This window comes from Rana temporaria, chromosome 9 (genome assembly GCF_905171775.1).
Source record: "Rana temporaria chromosome 9, aRanTem1.1, whole genome shotgun sequence".
NCBI classification, from domain to species: Eukaryota; Metazoa; Chordata; class Amphibia; order Anura; family Ranidae; genus Rana; species Rana temporaria.
The window spans coordinates 45,006,987-45,022,171 of NC_053497.1; the positions used below are offsets into that span (position 1 = coordinate 45,006,987).

The 15,185-nt window shown below is 43.4% G+C and overlaps 1 protein-coding gene across 3 annotated transcripts in view; it reads left to right on the forward strand.

The window, feature by feature from the left end:
• The window catches only part of NCCRP1 (NCCRP1, F-box associated domain containing), a 32,168-nt gene extending 19,562 nt beyond the window's left edge, over nt 1–12,606 (forward strand). For all 3 annotated transcript variants that reach the window (XM_040323350.1, XM_040323351.1, XM_040323352.1), the window contains 4 exons: nt 1,948–2,044; nt 4,695–4,790; nt 8,745–8,883; nt 12,453–12,606. In XM_040323350.1, the coding sequence (XP_040179284.1) occupies nt 1,948–2,044; nt 4,695–4,790; nt 8,745–8,883; nt 12,453–12,590 (470 nt within the window). In that variant the 3' untranslated portion in view covers nt 12,591–12,606. The remainder of the gene's footprint in view (nt 1–1,947; nt 2,045–4,694; nt 4,791–8,744; nt 8,884–12,452) is intronic.
• Nucleotides 12,607–15,185: the final 2,579 nt, after the last annotated feature.

Genomic DNA, 15,185 nt, shown 5'->3' on the forward strand with positions numbered 1-15,185 from the left:
GAATATCTCGGTAACGGCAGCAGCTGCTGCCAGAACCGGGATATCCACCTTTACAGTGGGCTGCCGTGTAAACCATAACGGCGGTCTCCGCGGCGGATTCGCCGCGAGATCGCCGTTATCGGTGGCGGGAGAGGGCCCCTCCCGCCGCTTTTCCGCGCCCTTCGCCGCTTACCGGAGCCGTCGGTAGCGGCGGAGGAGATCGGATGTTGCCGCCTGGAGAGTGAGGACTGTAGTGAGGGCAAGATGGCCCCCACCCATCCTCATAGCTCTGCTGGGCGGAAGTGACGTCAAAACGTCAGTCCCGCCCAGCCTCTTAAAGAGACAATTTTTTTGTTGTCATTTTTTTAAATGACAAATTTTCCTTTTTTTTTTTTTTTCTTGCATTGAAGCCTAAATATGAGATCTGAGGTCTTTTTGACCCCAGATCTCATATTTAAGAGGACCTGTCATGCTTTTTTCTATTACAAGGGATGTTTACATTCCTTGTAATAGTAATTAAAGTGATAATTTTTTTTTATTTTTTTATTTCAGTGTAAAAAATAATAAAATTAATAAAAATAAATAAGAAAACAAAAAAAAAAATTTTAAAGCGCCCCGTCCCGACGAGCTCGCGAGCAGAAGCGAACTCATACGCGAGTAGCGCCGCCATATGAAAACGGTATTCAAACCACACAAGTGAGGTATCGCCGCGATCGTTAGAGCGAGAGCAATAATTATAGCCCTAGAGCTACTCTGTAGCTCAAAAAATGCAACCTATAGAATTTTTTAAACGTCGCCTATCAAGATTTTTAAGGGTAAAAGTTTGACGCCATGCCACGAGCGGGCACAATTTTAAAGCGTGACATGTTGGGTATCATTTTACTCGGCGTAACATTGTCTTTCACAATATATAAAAAAATTGGGCCAAATTTATTGTTGTCTTATTTTTTAATTCAAAAAAGTTATTTTTTTCCAAAAAAAAGTGCGCTTGTAAGACCGCTGCGAAAATACAGTGTGACAAAAAGTATTGCGATGACCGCCATTTTATTCTCTAGGGTGTTAGAAAAAAAAAATATATAATTTTTGGGGGTTTTAAGTAATTTTCTAGCAAAAAAAAACTGTTTTAGTCTTGTAAATCCCGAATCTGAAAAACAGGCTCGGGGCTTAAGTGGTTAAATGCATTTTTTGCTTTGAAAATGACAATGGTCCCACAAATGTGTCAAAATTGTCCGAAGTGTCCGCCATAATGTCGCAGTCACGAAAAAAAACGCTGATCGCCGCCATTAGTAGTAAAAAAAATAAATTAATAAAAATGCAATAAAACTATCCCCTATTTTGTAAACGGTATAAATTTTGCGCAAACCAACCGATAAACGCTTATTGCGTTTTTTTTACCAAAAATATGTAGAAGAATACGTATCGGCCTAAACTGAGGGAAAAAAATGTTTTATATATTTTTGGAGAATATTTATTATAGCAAAAAGTAAAAAATATTGAATTTTTTTCAAAATTGTCGCTCTATTTTTGTTTATAGCGCAAAAAATAAAAACCGCAGAGGTGATCAAATACCACCAAAAGAAAGCTCTATTTGTGGGAAAAAAAGGACGCCAATTTTGTTTGGGAGCCACGTCGCATGACCGCGCAATTGTCAGTTAAAGCGACGCAGTGCCGAATCGCAAAAAGGGCCGGGTCCTTTAGCTGCATTTTGGTCCGGGTCTTAAGTGGTTAAACTACTTTCTAAATCACTGACACAAAACACATATGCAGATAAGAATGCAGCTTGCTTTACTTGTTGAATACTTCTTCCAGGTCAGTGCCTGAATGTATTGAAGCCAGAGGACCAGCATGATAGGCTAGCATTTTCAGAGGGAGAGGTCAGCAATGGCAGAACATGTGCCTCTCTCATGACAGTTTTATAAAGGACAGAGCACCTTCCTGATTTCTCTCTCTTCATGTATGTCTCTCCAGGAGATTTTACTGGCTGGCAAATAAGTACAGAGGAGATTCCCGTCGACAGGAGCAATATTCCACCTGGGGTGGTCGTGTGTTATCTGCCTATCTACAGGTCAGTATAGGTAATTAGCAATTAAAAATATTGTCATTATTGGCAACTGAAATCTGACCTATTTGTCAAAATATTTACCAGCATGCTGACAATTTTCAGTTGCTCAAGAGCCTGCACCTTCTGAAAAAGTGATTTTTTTTTTTTTTAATAAAAATTAATGATGAAACAAATGTTATTTTTCCTGTCCATGAGAATTTTCTATCCTTGGAAAACTTAAACTGTTAGATCCTGGATCACATATTATTTGTAGTGTACAGATGAACATTTCAGCATCTCTGTCACTGTGTGGGCTACACATTTCACTGCACTGACACCCCGTGGTCAAAAAGTGGTACTACAGCATGAATTAGTATTACAGTATTATTATTATTATTATTATTATTATTATTATTATTATACAGGATTTATATAGCGCCAACAGTTTACGCAGCGCTTTACAACATCAGGGAAGACATTATAGTTACAATACAATTTAATACAGGAATGATGAGAGGGCCCTGCTCGTTAGAGCTTACAATCTAGAAATATTATTATTATTATTATTATACAGGATTTATATAGCGCCAACAGTTTGTGCAGCACTTTACAACATGAGTACAAACAGTACAGTTACAATACAATTTAATACAGGAGAAATCAGAGGGCCCATTAGATCTTACAATCTAGGAGGGAGGGTCAAGTGATACAAATGGTAATAACTGTGGGGGATGATCTGATGGAGAAAATAAAAGTACAGTTGTTAGGTGGAGGCAGGATAGACTTCTCTGAAGAAAAAAAAATTCAGGATAGTGGATAGAGTTGCAGATAGTCTGGTAGATTAGGGTAAGGAGTTCCATAGGATAGGAGAGGCTCCGGAAAAGTCCTAGAGGCGAGCATGGGAGGAGGTGACGAGGGAGATAGAAAGCAGAAGGTCTTGGGAGGAACATAGAGATCGATTTGGTTGGTATTTTGAGAATAGGTTAGTGATGTAGCTGGGGGCTAAGTTGTGCATGGCTCTGTAAATTGTTGTTAGTATTTTGAATTAAATTTGCTGGGTGAGTGGCAGCCAATGGAGGGATTGGCAGAGAGGGGTAGCAGACGCTGAGCGGTTTGTAGGGTGGAGGAGTCTGGCAGCAGCATTCATGATGGACTGAAATGGGGATAGTCTATGTAGAGGTAAGCCAATGAGAAGTAAGTTGCAGTAGTTGAGGCCAGAGGTAATCAGGGAGCGAATTAGGAGCTTTGTAGTGTCATTGGTTAGGAAGGAGGGGGCGGGTGTATTTTGGAGGTGTTGCGGAGGTTAAGGCGGCAATCACCCTTGCATGCAGGGATGTTGTTGGTTGTTCCATTGATCATTATTAATATTATTAATAATACTTATTGGCCCAGATTCAAGAAGCAATTGCGTCTGCGTAACCATAGTTACGCAGCGCAATTGCTTACTTTCGCCGGCATAACGACTTCTCCTGATTCAGAGAGCTCGTTACGCCGACTGCAGCCTAAGATATGCGTGGCATAAGGCTCTTATGCCCTCATATCTTAGGCTGCATTCTTACGCAGGCCGCTAGGTGGCGTTCCCGTTGTGGTCAGCGTATAGTATGCAAATTGCATACTAACGCCGATTCACAATGTTACGCGAGCCCTGCGTACGCAGTTTACGTCGTTTGCGTACGTCGGGTTTTGCGTAAGGCTGCACATGCTAAAAGCAGGGGCAGCCAATGCTAAGGATACCCGTCATTCCCGCGTCGCGAGGTTTAAATTTTACGTCGTTTGCGTAAGTGAATCGTGAATGGCGCTGAACGCCATTCACGTTCACTTTGAAGCAAATGACGTCCTTGCGACGTCATTTACCGCAATGCACGGCGGGAAAGTTTCCCGACGGAGCATGCGCTCTACGCTCGGCGCGGGAACGCGCCTAATTTAAATGATTCCCGCCCCCTACGGGATCATTTGCATTAGGTGCCCTTACGCAGGGCATTTTTGAGGAGCGCCCACGCAAATTACATGGCTACTGCTTCATGAATGAAGCGTAGCGCAAATAATTTGCGTAGGCGCAGAGTAAAAAGGGTACACTGCGCCTCCGTAAGGAGCGCGCAGCTGTACCTGAATCGACCCCATTGTTAATAATACTTTTAAGTATTATAAATTCTTATTCTTGTTATTATTAATAATACTCATTGCTAATAATAATATTAAGTATTCTTCTTCTTTTTAGTATTCTTCTTCTTCTTCTTCTTCTTCTTCTTCTTCTTCTTATTATTATTATTATTATTATTATTATTATTAATAATAATATAGTAGTAGTAATAATAGTAGTAGTTGTTATTATCATTTTTGCTGTAATTCAGTATTATTATTATTTATTTATTTATTTTTTCTTGGCTGGCATGTTGTTCTTCTTACTCCTCCCAGAGGATCAAGTATTACCTAGCAGGCAACTAGCATTTTCAGATGAGTCATCCGTGATCGCCTTCGTTCTTTCATGGCAATTTTGTAACTTTATCCTAAAGCGGTGCTGTTAGCAAGTGGTTAAATCTCTCAGTAGCATGAAATAGCTCAGATTCAATAGAATTATTGCTTTACTAAAGATCATTAAATGTAGATGAAGAAATAAACAGCAATGTGAGAAAATCAACTTCTGTTTTCACTGACATGTGACCAATATCTGCAGTTGGTGTGTGAAGGAGCAGATGGTGGACCTGCTGTCTGAAGGTCTCTGGCCTGAATTGCTGGACTCCTACCAACCTGATATCTACGTCTTGGAGTGGTCAGTATATTAGAGGGATACAAACTTCATAAGACATATGTTTTAAATGTTTTTTGTTGTGTTTTTTTTTTTGTATGTTTGTTTTTATGTTAATTGCGTAAATGTATTGCTTATGTTTTTTGTTGTGTTTTTGTTTTGTTTCGTTTTTTTTGTTTGTTTATGTGTTAATTGCTTAAATTTATTGCTGGATTCAGGTTGGCGGGGCGCATGGTTGCGGCGGCGTAGCGTATCGTATTTACACTACGCCGCCGTAAGTTAGCTAGGCAAGTACTGTATTCACAAAGTACTTGCCTGCGGCGTAGCGTGAATAGACCGGCGTATAAGCGCGCCGAATTCAAATGAGGATGTGGGGGGCGTGTTTTATGTAGATTAACTGTGACCTGACGTGATTGACGTTTTTTTACGAATGGCGCATGCGCAGTCCGTGTACATATCCCAGTGTGCATTGCACTGTAAGGACGTATTGGTTTAGACGTGGACGTAAATTACGTCCAGCCCTACTCACGGCCGACTTACACAAACAACGTAAAATTTTCAAATTTCGACGCGGGAACGACGACCTTACTTAACATTGGCTACGCCACCTAGGGGGCATGTTTATCTTCAGGCGGCCTATCTCTTACGGAAACGGCGTATCTTTACTGCGACGGGCGGACGTACGTTCGTGAATAGGCGTATCTAGTGATTTACATATTCTACACCGAACGCAATGGAAGCGCCACCTAGCGGCCAGCCTAAATATTGCACCCTAAGATAGGACGACGTTGTATCTTAGATAGGTTTAAGTGTATCTCAGTTTGAGAATACACTTAAACTTAGGTCGGCGCAGATTCCGAGTTAGGTTGGCGTATCTACTGATACGCCGGCCAAACTCTTTATGAATCTAGCTATATGTTTTTGTTTTGTTTTTTTTGTTTGTTTATGTGTAGCTCCACCTTTGTGACAAAGTTGATGTGTGGCTCCATAGGCTGCACTCATGTGGTGGAAGATGTCATTTTGTCCTTCAGAATATCATTGTGACACATTGGGGATTACTTACGAAAGGCAACTTAGCACTACAAGTGCAAACTACGAGCGCAAAGTGCACTTGAAATTGCACTGAAATTGCACTTGGAAGTGCAGTCGCTGTAGATCTGAGGGGTAGATCTGAAAGGAGGGGAAGCTCTGCTGATTTTATCATCCAATCATGTGCAAGCTAAAATACTGTTTTTTATTTTCCTTGCATGTCCCCCTCAGATTTACAGCGACTGCACTTCTAAGTGCAATTTCAAGGGCACTTTGCCCTTGTAGTTTGCACCTGCAGTGCAAAGTGGGTTTGATTTTCATAAATAACCACCTATGACACTAGCCACTTGACTGCCTTGCAGCAACCATATTCGAATGAAAAAGATATATAATCTGGCTGATCCTAATTAAAACATGCCGTGGGCAATAATGGCTACAGAAGGTGGAGTTTAAATAGAGCAATCACTACAAATGTATCATACAATTACTAGAAATGTAAAAATGAAGAGAGGCCTACACACATGTATTGTGCCCCAGCTTCAGAGTGTGCATGACACTATCAAATACTAGTTGGTCATACTTGTTCTAACCACAAGGTGCCGCCATTTGATGTGGTTATGTGCATTCAGAAGCTGGAAGACAGTGTGGGGGGCCAGGGAACTGACAGGGTGGCAAATGTGAGGGTGAAATCTACCCCTTTCAAGATAAATAAAAGGAAAATATAAACAGATTTGTTTTAGATATAGTGCTGAGGGTTTGTAATCTCTGACAAGCTGTGATTGTTGCCTAGGACAATTCTTCCTCTCTATTTGGCCACTATCACTGTGAATGAAAGTGATGAGAAAGTCAAGATTTTGATTTGTCACCAGATCAGGGATGGAGGGCAAAATTTCCATTGGGGACACTTGTATCTGTGATTCTAGGTCCTGCAGTGGATTCCTACAGCACAAATTCCAAACAGCTGCAGCCACCAGTGTTGCCAACCTACCAGTTTGAAATTTACTGGCACAACAACCGAAATTTACTGGCGCAGCCACGTTTTTACTGCCATTTCACAAAACTTACTAAATCACATTTTTAGGAGCAAATTTCAGTATTTAGGCTACAAACAAGTACGCTAGGCAAATAGCAATGTGATTTAAGGTAGATAGTAAGGTAAAACAATATATTTTTGTTATTTTCGATATAAGGGCAAATTATTTACCCCATGCCTCCAACCCTCTCTGCCACCAACACCCCCTGCCTTCACCCCCCTCTGCGGTGCCACAATCTCCCCCTGCCTCCAATCTCCCCCTGCCTCCAATCTCCCCCTGCCTCCAATCTCCCCCTGCCTCCAATCTCCCTCTGCCTCCAATCTCCCGCTGCCTCCAATCTCCCCCAGGCCCCCTGCCTCAATCACCCCCCGCCTCCATCGTCCCCTGCCTCCATCCCCCTCTGCGGTTCCACTAACAACCCCTGTCTCCATCTCCCACCCTCTGCGGTGCCAACATCCCCCTCTGCGGTGCCACCAACACCGCCTGCCTCCAATCACCCCCTGACACTAACACCCCCTGCCTCCAATCTCCCCCTGCCTCCATCCCACTCTGCTGTGCCACCGCAGCCACCATCACCCCCTGCCTCCAATCTCCATGCGCAGTTCCAAGCTGAACCAATCTCGGCTTTTTTTACTGGCACATTTCCGCAACCACGAACATTTACGAACGGGGGGAAAAAGTGCCCGTTTTTACGAACTGTCCGTAAAAATACGGACGGTTGGCAACACTGGCAGCCACTCAGCTTTTAAAAAGAATTGACAGGCTGACAAGAGCTGTAGCTTTCTGATGATCTTACATATATCTCCACACCCTGCAGCTAGGGACAGATGACCGTACCCAGACGCAGACAGATTGTGGCTAGGGATGAGCTCCGGCGTGTTCGCACAGTCCACGTGCAGAGCCCGCCAGGAAGTTGGCACGGCGCTGCGCTAACCACAGTCAGGGAGACATTTCCCGATCTCGGCAGTCGAGCATCGGGAATATGTCTCCCTGCCTGTGATTAGTGCAGCGCCGTGCAGACTTCCTGGCGGGCTCTGCACGTGCACTGTGCGAACACGCCGGAGCTCATCCCTAATTGTGGCTGATCATCTATTCCTAGCTGCAGATAACCACTGAATGTGCCCATACATGAGAAGATTGTCAGCCTGTCGTTGCTTTGTACAGATTGGGGGGTTGTTAGACTGAAGCTCCTATGGTGACAGGGACTAATGTGGACATTTCAGTGTTCTCTGGATAGTGCTCCTGAATATATCTGTGTGCTAGAAATGAGTGGCTTAGTGGTTAGTATGTCTGTCTTGCAGCATTGGCATCCTTGGTTCAAATCATGGTCAGGATACTATCTGCATGGAGTTTGCCTGTCCTTCCTGTGCATGCTTAGGTTTCCTCCCACACTTCAAAGACATGCTGGCGGGTTAATTGGCTCCAGTATGGGTATGCATGCATTGATTTGATTGCAAGCTCCTTGAGGGCAGGGGCTAATGTGAATGTACAGTATGCAAAGCACTGTGTAAATTGTCGGCACTATATTAAAGAGGAAGTAAGCCCTGATGGGTTTCACTTCCTCTTTATTTCCCTGCAAAGGTAAAGTATAGTGGGCTACTATGCATCGCATACTAGCCCATTATGTGTCACTTACCTGAAACTGAAGCCCATGCGATGTCACTGATGTCCCCGCTGGCAGCGAGCGTCCATCTTCACCCCTCTTCCTTCCGGGGGGCCACAAACTCCGGCTCTGTGACTGGCCAGAGTCGCCAGTCATGGCATGACCCCTTAAAAAACATCACGATCGCCATCTCTAAAGTGGTGTACAACCACTTTAATACCTGTAATAAATTAGGCATCTCTTGGTGAGGATGTTCTGCTCTGTGCACTTCATTGGATATGTAATAAATTCTCACTGATGTTTGCTCTACAGGTATGAAGATAGTAAGCTCCACAAACATGTGTATGAACTGCATGTCAAGTTGCTAGCAGAGGACAAGACGACAGTGATTTCTCATCTGGACCTGACTCCAGAAAACAACATGAACGGGCAGCCTGAGGGCTGGAACACGGTGAGAGCAATGAAGCGTAGAGAAGAGCCTACAGCCTTTGCTGTATTAAATACACTATGGGGCAGATCCACGTAGCGCGGCGCATTCTTCCGTCCGGCGTAGCGTATCTCTGATACGCTACGCCGCCGTAACTTACAGTTTTTTTTTTTGTATCCTGAAAGAATTTCCGCCGTAAGTTACGGCGGCGTAGTGTAACTTAGGCGGCGTAAGGGCGCGCAATTCAAATGTATGTGATGGGGGCGTGTTTTATATTAATATGTCTTGACCCAACGTAAATTACTTTTTTTTTAACTGCACATGTGCCGTCCGGTGCGCATGCTCGAAATTAACCCGCAACAAGCCAATGCTTATGACGTTGACGTCATTCTACGCAAAGCCCTATTCGCGAACGACTTACGCAAACGACGTAACATTTTCCAAATTCGACGCAGGAACGACGGCCATACTTAACATTGAGTACGCCTCATAATAGCAGGGGTAACTATACGCCGGAAAAAGCCGAACGCAAACAACGTAAAAAAATGCGCCGGCCGGACGTACGTTCGTGGATCGCTGTATCTAATTCTAATTCTATCTAATTTGCATACTCGACGCGGAATTCGACGGAAATGCCACCTAGCGGCCAGCGTAAATATGCACCTTCGATCCGACCGCGTATTAAGACGTACGCCAGTCGGATCGAGCCCAGATTCAGTCGTATCTTGTTTTGTGGATACAAAACAAAGATACGATGAGGCATTTTAAAAATTACGCGGCGTATCCATAGATACGCCGACGTAATTCGTTTGTGGATCTGGCCCTATATTGTCAAAAGTATTGGGATGCCTACCTTTACACGCACATTAACTTTAATGGCATCTCAATCTTAGTCCGTAGGGTTCAATATTGAGTTGCTCCACTCTTTGCAGCTATAACAGCTTCAGCTCTTCTGGGAAGGCTGTCCACAAGGTTTAGGAGTGTGTCTATGGGAATGTTTGACCGTTCTTCCAGAAGAGCATTTATGAGGTCAGACAATGATGTTGAACGAGAAGGCCTGACTTGCAGTTTCTGCTCTAATTCATACTAAAGGTGTTCTATCAGGTTGAGGTCAGGACTCTGTGTAGGCCAGTGAAGTTCCTCCACCCCAAACTCTCTCATCCATGTGTTTATGGACCTTGCTTTGTGCTCTGGTCCAAATCATTTAGTGGAAGGGAGATTATGGTGTGGGGTTGTTTTTCAGGGGTTGAGCTTGACCAATTGAACATTCCTAAATTGTGGACCACTGAATGGCGACAACAGACTTATTTTCCAAAATATTGACATAGGGTGGGCTTAAAAAAATCAAACTGTGTGAACAGGCAGGATTTTCATTGTAAAAGAGACATACTATAGGGTGTGTTTTTAAAAAAAAATTGCATATGTTCTTTTATCGAAAAACTACATGTGAATTTGTTCTGTGCGTAAGGGTAAAATTGAATGTTTAGCTATATTATCTGCAGTTCGATTGTGTAAATGGGTAAAATACCAAATTATGGCCACTAGATGGAGCTAACTACCACAAGAAATATGTATGCTCCTCAGCTCCATCTTGTGGCCATAATGCAGTATCTTCAACATTTACACTTTCAAATTGTAGAGAATACAGCATAGCCTGATTGTGAACATTTGATTTTGTCCCAATCACACAAAACTAATTTACAGGCAGTTTAGATGGAGAAACAGTTTGGTCATTTTTTTTTTTTTTTAAATACACCTCTATGTCTCTAATGCAAAAGGATTCAGAGAAGCCCAGTGTAAAATTTCAGCATCTGCAGGGATGAATGAACTCATTATGCATGCGTGGGAGTTACTTCATCCCCATTAGGCCAATCAAGATACCAGAAGATCTTGAACCCAGAAGAAGACCAGATACTGTACATTTTTTCACACCGGTGAGGAATTTCTTGGATGTTGCATCACTGGAGTGGAGGTGAGTGTAGTTCCACTTTGCAGACTTGAGACTTTCACATTTCGGGATATGTATTCACATGTGGTATAAAAACTGTGGTCCTTGTAGCTCTTTAGCCAATGATATCAGCCAAAAGTTTTTTTTTTAGTTTTTGGATAGAGTGGAAATAGAATTTGAGCCCCTGGAAGGTTTTTACTACTATGTAGGGCTCCATAAAGCTCATGAAACAATCTGACTGTACAATCTACTTTAGATCTACTAACAACAATGTAAGGCAAGGGCCTGCCACATTGTTTATAAATCAATTCTATAGTTTAGGTAGGTCCTCATATTACATAGTTTTGGTAGATCTGAAGTTGATTGTGCAGTCAGATTATAATTTGAATGGCGAGCTTTACAGAGAGGAACAATCTCTAACAGCAACACAGAAATAAATAAGTGCCACTTTGGGTTATTGGGGTGGAGATGGTCACTTTGGGTTATTGGGGTGGAGATGGTCACTTTGGGTTATTGGGGTGGAGATGGTCACTTTGGGTTATTAGGGTGGGGGTGGAGATGGTCACTTTGGGTTATTGGGGTAGGGGTGGAGATAGTCACTTTGGGTTATTGGGGTGGGGGTGGAGATGGTCACTTTGGGTTATTGGGGTAGGGGTGGAGATGGTCACTTTGGGTTATTGGGGTAGGGGTGGAGATGGTCACTTTGGGTTGTTGGGGTGGGGATGGAGATTGTCACTTTGGGTTGTTGGGGTGTTGATGGAGATTGTCACTTTGGGTTGTTGGGGTGTTGATGGAGAATGTCACTTTGGGTTGTTGGGGTGGAGATTGTCACTTTGGGTTATTGAGGTGGAGGTTGTCACTTTAGATATTGGGGTGGGTGTGGAGATGGTCACTTTGAGTTGTTGGGGTGGAGATTGTCACTTTGGGTTATTGGGGTGGAGGTTGTCACTTTAGATATTGGGGTGGGTGTGGAGATGGTCACTTTGAGTTGTTGGGGTGGAGATTGTCACTTTGGGTTATTGGGGTGGAGGTTGTCACTTTAGATATTGGGGTGGGTGTGGAGATGGTCACTTTGGGTTATTGGGGTGGAGGTTGTCACTTTAGATATTGGGGTGGGTGTGGAGATGGTCACTTTGGGTTATTGGGGTGGAGATGGTCACTTTGGGTTGATGGTCATGTCTAGAGTTGAAGCCCCCACACTGTAATTCTCAAGACCAAAATTAGATATATTCTGTTAACTAATAGTTTCACAAAGCCAATGTGTTTTGGGAGCTGTACTCCACTTCCTTTATCAGGGCTACAAAAAACTGTGTTATGTGGCAGCGTGTGGGGTGGGGTGAGGGGGTTCAGGCAATCTCCACTGGGAACTGGGGAGGGTCATGGCTGGCTAGCTGGCAGTGCATGCACCAGTTTCCACATTATGATACACATACGGGCACATGCACTGCCAGCCAGCCATATAAAATCATGTAACTAGCCGGATGTGGCCCAAAGGCCATCCAAAAAAAATTAGAAAAGTTTATTATGTTTAATTTTGCTGAGTGTATATTTGGAGTTATTGTTATAAAGCCCACACATAAGTCATTTTTGATGTGCCTTCCACATTTTAAGGATACTAGCCTATGATCATCTCTTTATGTTTCAGGTTTCTCATATATTTAAGTCCTATGGACCTGGCGTTCGGTATATTCATTTCTTACACAAGAGTAAGGACCTGTCAGTGCTTGGATTTCACCGCACGCGGGTAGCTGACAGCACTTTATTTGTCCAACTAAAAGACTGAAGCGAGACCGGAGAAGGATGAAAGATGGAGGGCGATATAGAGACCTCAGGAGAGTCCTGTGTCACAGTCATCTCATTTTCAGTAATGGGGACACAAAGTTGTCCTATCCTCAATAGCTTTATGCACTGGAGACGCGTGGCGGTTGGTTCAGCCTCTGGTTCCTCTGGTAGCAAGTGGGAACTGGAGCTGATGTGTGAAAACGAATGCAAAATTAAAATGTGTAATGTATAGATGTCTTATTTAGGATTCCAGGTACCTACAATGCTTTAAAACCTTCTAAACCCCCCCCCCCTCGAATGTAGTGTCTAATGCCGCGTACACACAACCGTTTTTCAATTGGTTGTGAAAAACGACCATGTGTAGGCTCCAGAGCATTTTTGGCCATTAAAAATGTATAACCTGCTTTATTTTTTCTCGTCGTTTTTCACGTCGTCGTTTTCATGACGGCGAAAAAAACGACGGGGAAAAAAAACGTGCATGAATGAATGAAAAACTTATATAGCGCAGCACATGCGAACCAAATCGCCTCTGGGCGCTCGTTGTTCCTGTCTCCTTTGATATCAAAAGAGATGAGTTTTGATGTTTCTCCTGAACGCTAAATTATTTTCCTCCAACCGCATGCACAGAAGCAAGTTATGAGAAGGGAAATTTGCATAATCAGCCCAAAGGGTGGCGCCATTCGAATGGAACTTCCCCTTTATAGAGCCATCGTACGTGTTGTACGTCACCGCGCTTTGCTCGAGCATTTTTTTATCACAAGGCAGACTTCAGAGGAATCACGTCGAGAAAAACGTTGTTTTTTTCCATGACATGAATAACGGTCGTGTGTACGCGGCATCAGACCCATATGTACATAATGTTTTGGCTGCTGGAGCTATCTCTAGTTCTCTACCATCCATCCTGACTCTGAACTTGTGTCTCCCAACTACACACAAGGGCTGGATTGATGTCTGCAGAAGCCATAGCTGTGGTAGACATGGCATATGGACCCGGATGAGCTGCAATCTTCTAAATACAAGCTATTCCACGATATTCCTTGTACCAGGCTAAGCACTTGCCCTTCTGCATAATAACCACACAGGGTGAAAGAATGTCTTGCATTTTTTTTTTTTTTTTTAATGGAAAGTGTTCTTTGATTGGACACCACCCCTCAACCTAGTCCAAGGGCATCCGCTTGACATGGCACCTAGATCATGACCATTTACCACTTAGAGGTAGATCACATATTACATATGCATATTTATTTGGGCAAAGCTGGTCCAATGTAAATGTGCAAAATATATCAATCGGACACATCACATCAGGGCCCATCACAGCACATCAGGGCACACCACATTGAGGCACAGCACATCGGGGCATGGGGCACATCAGGGCACAGGGCACATCAGGACATGGGGCTCAGGACACGGGGCAGGAAGCGTGTGTAATATGTTCTCTCTCCTGACACGGCACTCACTCGGCTCCCCGGCGGCCCCTCCTCTCTTCTCGTCCATCCCAGATGATGTCACAAGCAAATGGGGATGGACGAGAAGAGAGGAGGGGCCACTGGGGAGCAGCGTGAGTGCCGTGACAGGAGAGAGAACATATTACACACGCTTCCTGCGCTACGCCGCATGCTCGCTAAATCTCGATCTACCCGTGGGGCGCCAGCTGTCGGCGATTGACGGGTAGATCGCCGCGGACCTCCGACTGGTCCACTGAGCCATCGGCCCACCGGGAATCTCCCAGTAGTCCCGATGGCCAGTCCATCCCTGTCTGGAGTTACCAAGAAATATAAAAATCATGCATTAAAGCAAAACTGAAATATTTGGGCAAGCCCTGATAAATGGGAGTATTTTTTGGAAAATCAAAATGCGTTGGTGACTTTATTGTCCTTTTGACGTGTACTGGAATAAAATTGTATCTGGACTATTGAACAGTGATGTGGAGCTTCAAATCTTCTTCTTGCTGTTTTGTACTGCCAACCAGAAAGTATCGGCTTTATGGAGCCCCTTTTCCTGCACATGAAAGTTGATGTCTAGAGCTGGCTTGGTGTTACGGGTTACTCCTTCTTTTTTTTTTTCTTTTGCACTGGTTTTTATAATTAATCCCCAACAATCATAATATAACTTGTCAAACTGTTATTATTATTATATTTTAATTGGTTGTATTGTGCTGGGTTTTACTAAGGTTCTGAAATTAAAGAAATGCAGTAAAGAATTGGATCTCTTTTAAATATATTTTGTATTATGGCTGAATACACATGACTAGGACTAGATGCTTTGTTCTCCTGACTGCTGGACCACCATGCCACCACTAACCTTTCCTTAAAGGGGTTGTAAAGGTTCATTTTTTATTTTCTAAATAGGTTCCTTTAAGCTAGTGCATTGTTGGTTCACTTACCCTTTCCTTCCATTTCCCTTCTCAATGTTTTTTCTTTGCCTGAATTTCTCACTTTCTTTTTCTCCTCAGTAAGCTTGCTCCCAGCTTAGCACGCTGACTAATCCCCAGCCACAACGGCTTGGATGATGGGGGCAAGCTTACTGAGGAGGAACATGAAGTGAGAAATTCAGACAAAGAGAAAAAACATTTAGAAGGGAAAGCGAAGGAAAAGGT